Source organism: Sander vitreus, chromosome 3, assembly GCF_031162955.1.
Source record: "Sander vitreus isolate 19-12246 chromosome 3, sanVit1, whole genome shotgun sequence".
Taxonomy (NCBI): domain Eukaryota; kingdom Metazoa; phylum Chordata; class Actinopteri; order Perciformes; family Percidae; genus Sander; species Sander vitreus.
In genome coordinates, this window is record NC_135857.1 from 26,337,115 (window position 1) to 26,346,869 (window position 9,755).

The 9,755-nt window shown below is 41.4% G+C and overlaps 1 protein-coding gene across 1 annotated transcript; it reads right to left on the bottom strand.

The window, feature by feature from the left end:
- Positions 1–877: 877 nt before the first annotated feature.
- On the bottom strand, positions 878–2,905 carry LOC144513322 (retinol-binding protein 2-like). Its single transcript, XM_078244368.1, has 4 exons — positions 2,796–2,905; positions 1,621–1,799; positions 1,335–1,436; positions 878–1,018 (listed from the first exon to the last, which is right to left on the bottom strand). Exons 1-4 carry the CDS (start codon positions 2,866–2,868, stop codon positions 968–970), a joined length of 405 nt encoding a protein of 134 aa, XP_078100494.1. The 5' UTR covers positions 2,869–2,905; the 3' UTR covers positions 878–967.
- Between the last annotated feature and the right edge of the window lie 6,850 nt (positions 2,906–9,755).

Consider the following 9,755-nt stretch of genomic DNA (forward strand, 5'->3'; position numbering starts at 1 on the left):
ATTTTCAAAAAACACCATATTTTTGTTGTACTGCACAGCTCTCTCTCACTGCTGCAGATCCTCTTTTCACCTGGTCTCTGTTTTAGCTACAGAGTGAGACCTCTTTTCTTCTTCTTCTTCTGTACTATCTTTGATTGCACTCGCACATGCAGTAGCTCAGATGTAGATCATGTCAGCTAGCTAGCTCCATAGACAGTAAAAGAAAGGCTGTTTCTCCAACTTCGGTCAGTTACAAGGCAGGATTAGCTGGGAGACTTCTAAATGAGGGCGCACATGTAAGTAGTTCTTTTGTAGATTATGGTGAACTTGTATGTGTTGTAGCAGTGCTTTGCTATTGAGAACGAGGTAGCATGCTAGCGTTAGCTACAAGCTAACGGATGCGGTTAGCCAGCTCGTTTCGGCTTGTGACGTCACAAGCCGTGCCGATTTTGACCAGCTCACCCAGAGACTGAAGGCAGGACACATTCAGAAACCGTATCTCACTCAAAACAGCATGGATGGATTTTTTTCAAAGTTGGTATGCGTGTGGAAGCACCAGAGACACAAAAGAACACCCCAATCCCAGAAAAAGTGTTTTTTTCATAATATGGGCACTTTAAACTAGTTATATATTTTGACATTGTTTGCAGTGCATCATCAGCGCTATTACGTAACTTTGTACAAATATCCAATACATAGTTTTCGTGCAACTTTCAGTGCAAAGGGCAGTTTTAAAATCTGAATGCCTAACCTTGAAAAATTAAGATTTGATGTGACTGTCCGGAATGAAGGAAAAGGTTTTATTGTGCCCCTACATAAATGCATACCTACATAAGTACATATTGTACATACATAGGCTACATAAAAACACAATGAAAAAACAACAGTGGTATTAAGTCAATTTATTACAGGTCTTCACAATTACATTATAAATAGGCAGAAACATGCAAGACATGACAGACAGTTTTTGCAGATAAGGTTTGACTTTTTACGCCTTCTTAAATACTTGGTGGCAGACTTTGTCCAGCACAGTAATTTCCTGAAAGAGAACACAGACCTTTAGACTGCAGTCCAACATGATGCAACAAATGTCTCTCTTAGTTACATAACCAGGCAGAGCTTACATCTATATATTTTATAGTGATTCATTATCTCGTTTATTGCTATTGCGATAGTCTGGTCTAATCGAGGGTTGGGAAATATTTCATCAAGCAAGTAAAGGGGTAAAGCGTTTTTTCTTTACTTCATGTGGCCGACTTGAGACAATTTTGATCACACTTCTGATTTCCTGGCAAAAATGGCACAACATTTACAGCTCTCCTATGATTTAGCCAATGTGTCGCACTTTCTCTCACCAGGTGTAGCAGGTCTCCCTCGATCCAGTGTATCCAGCCACGATTAGCTTTCTCCCCCTTCTGAACACACACCAGCTTGTCCCCATCCCAGGTAACCAGTGTCTGATATCACCACACAAACACACAGGCAAAATTGTATTGGTTATTATTATTATTATTCAAAAAATGTATTTTTGTAATGATGGTCAATAAATCTATGGTTGCTTTTAACCATAATTATATAACTACAAGTCATCAAGACACTTTCCTCGTGCAGTTTGGTGTAAAGTACAAGAAAACGCCTCACCTTGAGTTTTCGGTTGTCCAGGCCCTTTGTGAACTCTTCAAACTCCTCTCCCACGGTGAAATTTACCTCATAGTTTCTGAAGGTGCTCAGGGTCTTTGTTTCAAACTTGTCTCCATTCTGGACGATCACCTTTGTCTGATGCAGGTGTGCAGCTATCTTTCTGGTAGCAAAGTCAATGTCTGCAAGAATGAACAAATGAGATTAAAGTGAGTCAGTGGTAGCAGTATAAATCCGTCATTTTGGTGTGTAGCCGGATTTCTTTACAGACCAAATCCTTATGTACACAGACACTTCAAAGCACATATCCAAAGACACACATGACACCCCAGGCCACGTATTATGATTCCTCTCCTGCTGGTCCTTTTGACAGTCTCATTTACCTTTTAAAAATGACCTTGCTTCGAGTCAAGTGAGTTCCTCCGCCCTGTTCAGCATTGGGTCCTGAGAGCCATCCACCCCCGACCGTTTAGATATTCATATCCCATTTGCCTTAATGTAAAAATTCTATTTCTTCCCATTGCTCTTACAGATGAGGTCCCTATATTTACCCATCTAAATAATATTTTTGACCCATTTCCATACGGATGTCATTTTCCTATCCGCTCGATGGAAATGAGGTGGAGGCATTCAGGATTTCCCGGATTTTTTGTCAGCAGAGTGTATCGGGGTTGTTTTATGAATTGCAGATAGAGTCGTGAATAATGAAAGTGTTTCTGGGCCTGATCAATGATGCACTAAAAGGACGAGAGACAAGCCGTGGTCTCTCTCTCGCTTTCTCTCTCGCTCTTTATTTTAATGACAAGCTGGCCCGCTGCCTGATCCAGGGTCGGAATCTGACTCCTTTTCTGCGGATCAGGAGGATGAAAATGCAGAAAGGAAGTGAATCAATATGTATTTGGCGTGGTAACAGACGGCAACTGCTCACAGAGTCGGGGTTAACTTGGCCTGACAGCAGCTCAATGAGGAAATGAAGCAGTGCCACAGCATTCCTCTTTTTTCCTATCTCTCTCTCTCTCTCTCTCTCTCTCTCTATTCCCTCACACTGCTGCTCTCTCACTCTTTCTGTCACACTCCTTCCAAATGTTCCACTCAGGCCTCCCTCCCTATTGGCTGCATCTTTGAAAAGCAGCCTTCTAATTGACTCCTGATTTTAGTGATGGTAACAAGCTACTTACCGATGGCCTTCATGGTGTCCTCAAAGTTCTCATTGCTCACCATCTCCCAACGTCCATTGTAGTCTGCAGGCATTTTTGAATGGTTTGTGAGTGGAGGTAGCAGTTTTTCCCCTTATGCTTGTCACACTGAGAGAGACAGTTTAAGCCCAGCCCTTTATATACAGTGTGTGTGTGTGTGTGTGTGTGTGTGTGTGTGTGTGTGTGTGTGTGTGTGTGTGTGTCCAAAGGACAGGGTCCGCCTGATAATTCCCTCAGGACAGTGTGTGTGTTTGTGTATACGTTTTTGCCGATTGCATACACACGTTGCAGAATGTGGCTCATTGTGTCGAAACTCTTCACACAAGCCAAACACAAGAACACTTGATGAGATAAACATCTCACTTCTATGTCAAGGTGAAACTCTGCAATCAAAACGTAACAATCCTTTTTCAAAATGGCATCTTTGCAACAAAATGATACACACATGCACCTCTTGAATGACTCTTTCAAAGCAGCAACAACACACTGATGTACTTTATACAAAACACTGCTCTCTCTACCTTGTATACCTATGTTCTCGTACAGGCTCTCGTGAAAGATTGTTTTAGTACAGAACATCTACTTACATTTCAATGAATGCAAAAATAGAAAGGCTTCAGAAAGAATTAAATACAGTTTATTGTTTCCCATTGCTGGTTTTATAATAATATATATTATAAAAAATAAAAAATATAATATAATATTAATAACAAAAATAATGTCGGTAAAATTACAGTGCAATGGTAAACTAAAAAATTTGTTGTTAAGGATGGGGTAGTCTATAGCCTTGACGTTCCACTTCCAGGATTGCTCCGGTGCCGCAGGAAATTCCACCGGATGCATGTCTTTTCGCCGATGTCCGTTTCCTTCCGCTTTCTTTGTGTTGGATTTTTAAACTCTGGTGGATTTACGAGGACTATGGTTAACTGCTCCTCAGTTCTCTGCAGGATAAATCCAGACAGCTAGCTTGACTATCGAGTTTTCTCTTGCACGACTATTTTACAGTGGCTCCATGCGGAGCTTAGCGCCGCCCATGACGATTGTGATTGGTTTAAAGAAATGCCAATAAACCAGAGCAAGTTTTTCTCTCATCCCAGAATGCTATGTGGACTAGCCAGATCCACCTCCGCTCCGCAGAGTGTGGATGGTCTGGCAAAGCGAGACTAAGGTTGGGGTGTATGGTTTCTGGATCCCGCCTTCTGTTAGGGTCTGGCCACATCACCTCATTGACATCACAAGCAGTATCATCCCTGGCCAGGCAACGGGGGAATATCGCCTTGCATGCTGGATCCAACCCTGGATTGACCCCACCTCAATGTCTCCGGATGACTCTTCCATTACTAAACTTTCCAACGCCAAGCCGAAAATAATTCCTCAATCGGATTGAGAAATGGGCAGTCAGGGGTCAAGTAGGGACCTATCTTGAACAAAGTGTCTAATGTGAGAAACAGTGTGTAGTATTTTGCAAGAAGTGTGTTGCAGAATTGCAAACAAAGTGCAAAGCAGAACACGTGTTTGTACCTTTGGTTCCTTTTGTTAGGCATGGTTACAAAAGTTAAGGTTTTGATGCTTTTGTCTAAGCATTCACTTTCAGTGTGTAAGCAATTGGCAAAAATGGTATGTTCTGGTTTACATTGTGCTCTGTCAACACACGCCTTCACTGTATACATGTACATACATTTTAGTGGATGCAGTAGCTCAGTTGGGTTGGGAACCGGAGGGTCGCCGGTTCAAGTCCCCGTACTTACCAAAGTATGGAGTGTGGATTGGTAGCTAGAGAGATGCCAGTTCACCTCCTGGGCACTCCTCTGGGTGCTCTTGAGCAAGGCAGCGTACCCCCCTCCAACCGCTCAGGGTGCTGGTCTAACACTGGCAGCCCACTCACTCTGACATCTCTCCATTTGTGCATAAATAGGTCCTGTGTGTTGATTTCTAATACAACTTAGAGGGGATCAATAAAACTTAGAGTCTTTTGCACGTTACTTCAATCCCTGTTTCCTACCAACAAAGCCGGCTTCAGCAATTACTTATTCTAATGTGCTGGGAATGGAGGTAAGATAGAGCGGAGCAGGGACCGAGATGAGTGCTGATTACGTAAGCTGCCTGCACAAGTTCATTCCTTTTCCAGTCTTTTTCTGGGCCTGCAGTTGAAAGATTCCTCTCTGGTTTCATATCAAAGAACAAAGTTCAAGGGAAGACATTTTGTTGACTCAAATGCAACTCCACAGCAGTATTTACCAGTTAAAGCCTTTCTTTTTTTTTTTTGCAGAAGTGTCTGTCAAGATTCTTGACTTTTAGCTCTCTTTAAGAATGAATTCAAGATAAAACACATTACGTATGCTTTAATCAGCTGGAGCTGCTTAATCAGCAAGAGATTGTGAGCATATGTGCACAGATTTATACTAATGTGTTTGTGTGTGAAACATCTGAGCTGCTTAGTGTTGGTCTATGCAAAGTCACTGGTTGGTTTGTTTCGAGGTTACAGTCTTACCACTAGACCACAGTTAATTAAATGTTTAGGACGTGAAATTGATCTTGAATTGCCCTCCTATACCTTTTATGTTTCTTATCTCAGACTTCGACAAAGGCGGTCACTCAACAGCATATAGTAAAAAGTGCTGCGTCTATGATATGGTTTTGCAAGTGCAACTACAGTACAGTGCTCTAACTGACAGCGACACTAATTTGATATGTTGCGATAATGTTGTATGTGGAGGGTCAAAGGTGTGTTTCATGGTTTATCAGCGCTGATAAGATGCATTGATTTGCACATTTTACCTGCAAGCATGTTGCTTACTCATTAAATCACCAATATTTAATGTTAGATAAATAGATAGATAAATAGATAGATGACACAAAATCTTCAGAGACTATAAAGTCATTTTCATTGTTGTGATTTGTAACGTACAATACAATGCTGTATCTCAGTGTTTCTCAAACTTTTTACACCACCTACCACTTCAGAAAATATTAGGCTCTCTAAGTACCACCATTATGGCCCACTTTAAAATAGAGTAGCACAGGCCCATCTTATTTAGCTACGGACAGTTAACGCAGGAGGCAGGTTTATTCCAAAAAACAATAGTTATTGTTGACAGCCACGCTGTAACATTAATTCCTCCGTCCAGCTCTAACTGAAATAAAACTCGGCTCATATCTCCTCACCGTTTGCTATGCTAGTGCTTCTAGTACTTCTGCACCTGACTTCTAGTCGCTACTGCTTCAGTAGTGACTGGCACTTTTGCTCGTCCACTATAGTTTCAACTAGGGGTGGGAATCACCAGAGGCCCCATATTATCCTAACACTTATATTACATACTATATTACATACGATACGATATTAATGCGGTTTTAAATATATTGCGATATTCTGCAATAAATTGCATTTTTTCCAACTTCAAATTATGTCCCCAAAGTAAAACTTTGTCAACATCTGTTTTGTCTAAAAAAAAAATAAAAAATGGTTTGTTCATCTCACATCAATTTTCCATCTAGTGGACTGAAAAAGCAATTGGTCTTATTATTCTAGTACCAAAAGGTTAAATTGTCATGTGCAATTTATATAATAAAAGATCGATATTGGCGTCCATGTATCGATACAGTATTGCCACAGAAAATATAGCAATACTATACTGCTTTGATTATTGAATTATTTGATTATTGAAAATGTAGTATTTTATATAGTATTGTTTTTAAATGAATGAATTTTATATATATATATGAGATTCCATCCACGTACCACTAGAGGGAGCTTGCGTACCACCAGTGGTACTTCTTCCGTAGTTTAAGAACCAGTGCTGTATCTGGAAAACGAAAATGCACTTGACCCCAGCTATAGTTTTCTCAGTTGGTAGGGCAGGCGCACATACTGGACATAGAAGTTTCTTCCTCAACGCAGAAGGTCCTGGGTTTGAGTCTGACCTGTGACGGTTTCTTGCATGTCTTCTCCGTCTCTCTTCCCTTTTATATTTGAGCTGTCCTGTCCATGGAAGGCGGTAATTCCCAAATAAATAATCTTAAAAAAAGAAAGAAAAAGAATGATTCTTTAATTAAACCACCAAACACACATTTTGACATGTGGATTGCTTGTCTTCAGGGTTGGATGACTATTTTGTTCCTTTCACCACACAGGGGCAATGTTGCTACATAAGTCAAAACTCCTCGTAAAAAAAGAGAAAGCAATCACAAGGTATTGCTTTTTTTTCTTTTTCTCTGTGCAAAACACTACCACATGTTATACTGGGATCAAAGTTAAGATGACACAGAGCCATCTGGTAACCGAGGGATGACTTGGTGGAGAAATGTTCTCCGTGGGTTGTTGCTTTTGCCAGGTGAATTGGAGGGAATTTGTAAGCTGTAAGAACAGGTTGAAGAGAGGCAATAACCGCTTTACAGTAATCATCAAGACAAAGACAAGAGAATTTGAAACTACACTTAAATGATTTAGAAAATGACACATAATCCTAGACGGACTGCGTCCACTTGCACATGCACACACATGCTTGCATGCTGGTACACAGCATCTCATAGACTTATGCAAATGCAATTAGGGTAGCTTTAATAATGCATGACAGCGGATTCATTTTTAATTCTGCCTAATTCCCACCTAATGGCACTTCCTGCGCCCCATAACCTTGGAGGCACACACAAACACACACCTGCACATACACACTCTGCGTTGTTGTTTTGTCTGTGAGTTGATCACACATGTCTGCGCGTAAAATAGTGTTGAATACCTTCCAGCGTATCTACCCTGTGTATTACAAGAGCAGATGTGTATGTTGATACCCACGGCATCTTATTTTAAACACGCATCATATACAGTGGGCGGCAAGTAATCCTGTGTGTTTATTTCCTGCAACTCTTTATTTCTCCCCCTCTCTCTCTCTCTCTCTCTCTCTCTCTCTCTCTCTCTCTCTCTCTCTCTCTCTCTCTCGCTCTCTGAGAGTTGACTTTTTTTCATCCCTCTGTCTCAGCCTAATCTTTTAACAGTACGCTGTTGTGCATTGTGCTTGCATGCTGTGTCACTCTCCGCAGTACAGTTTCAATATCCTGTGTGATTCAATTCAATTTGCTTCATTAGCGTGGCATTCGAAGCAGTACATTATTAAGTCTTTACATCCCCATGCAGCTCCCCCAGCGGGCCCCCCCTCATGTCTCCCATCTTTTCCTCCTCCCCGTTGTTTCAAAACATCAAAGGTTAGATTAATCACAATCCTCAGAGGCGACAATTGATTGAGAGAAGTCTCTTTGTTATGACACCCTAGTCATGGATTTCAGCAGAAAATAGATATATTTGTAGTGTATTTTCATCCCACCCATGGACTCTAATAGTGCAGCGTCTTGCTGTGTGCTTTGATGTCCCAGTGAGAATTGAAAGGGCTCCAGTGTTCCCACACAATTGAATGAGTTTTACTTTTATCCTCCTTTATGGAAGCCTTTTAGAAAAAAAAAGAAAGAAGAAGCACAGCAGTGGTGTTACATGCATCAGTACCAGATGAAAAGCAGCCATGTTAGGGGGGGATTACACGTACAGAAGGAATGCATGCACACACACACACACACACACACACACACACACACACACACATTCTCAGAGCAAGGTACCTGTGGACATGTTTTTGTGTCAAGGTCACCATGTGGTGCTTTCAAAAAAAAAGAAAAGCTCTGTGTCCTGTGCATTTTTATCCTGTCATGAATGTATGCATGTACTGTACGCGCTTGCCTGTGGTTGTTTGTTCATTTATGCATGCTAAATGCCTTACCGTGCCTGACCATCATCTCTCTCCAGGACGCCTGCTTTGATCCGACCTATACCAGCCTGCATCCAAGCCCATTCTCCCCACCACTTCCATGGAGCATAAATCAAATCCCATGTTCCACCTCTGCGTGTGTCATCCCGTCCCCTGAGGGGAAATCTTGCAATCCTGACCTCCACCAATCCACCATGTGGTGCTTCCTCACCCATCCACCACCGGAAAGGAACATCCAGAGGAAAAAACATACTGTAAGCTCTCACTATTTTTTGTAAAGTTTCTTTTTCCCTCTGGAAGTTTGAGCTGGAAAATAAAGAGGGGAAGAAGGGGAGGACAATGCTAAATATTTCATGTTTTCCTCTTGGTAATTGCGTACAGAATGAGACCTCGTTTTCCACAGAAACATGAGCAACTGTGGGACTGATTGAAGGAGCCCGGGAAGCTCTGTGTTCCTCTCTATTTTTTGCTTCTCTCCTCCAAAATAGGCCTGGATGGTGATGCATAATGCATGGGGTTTCCTATGTGGAGCTGGAAAGGGCTGTGGGTCCTGAGGGATCAGCCAGGGAAAGGTGTCCAGATTCTGCATTCTGCAGTGTAGGGCCGGGCACATAAAATGGAAAGGAGATGGAGAAAAAGATTACTTTGCCCTGTATGCACTCCTGTGTTTTTGTGTTAGTGGTACAGATTACTGCCATATACTCCTGTAAATTGTGATATATAATATGCTTCCAATGTTGTACACATTGGATGCATATTTAAAGAGACATATTTTTGGAAATATGGCATCTACGTTTGTGTCATGTGTTAATTTGAGGAAGTCTCCTCATCGCTCCACACAGATCTGATGTTTTCATCTGTTGCCATTTTTCGTCTCTTCAGTGCACCGGAAGCTTTATGTATGTCGTGATTCTTTCGCCACGTTGATTTCCTGTGTTCTTCATCGTATTCTGCTTTTCTTGAGACACCAACTTTTCCACCTCAGCCAAGTGAAGATCTTTTGGGATTACTCAACTTCTTTTTTTATTGTTAAATCTGGCATCTACGTTCAGTTTTTTTTAAGCTCAAATAGAAAATGTTCATAAAAACAGGTGGATGGTTGATCATTTTGCTGTGCGGACGACCCAAATTCAGACATAGACATAGGAGAAAGATGATTGAAGAACTGGATTCATTGGAAGGGGAGCAG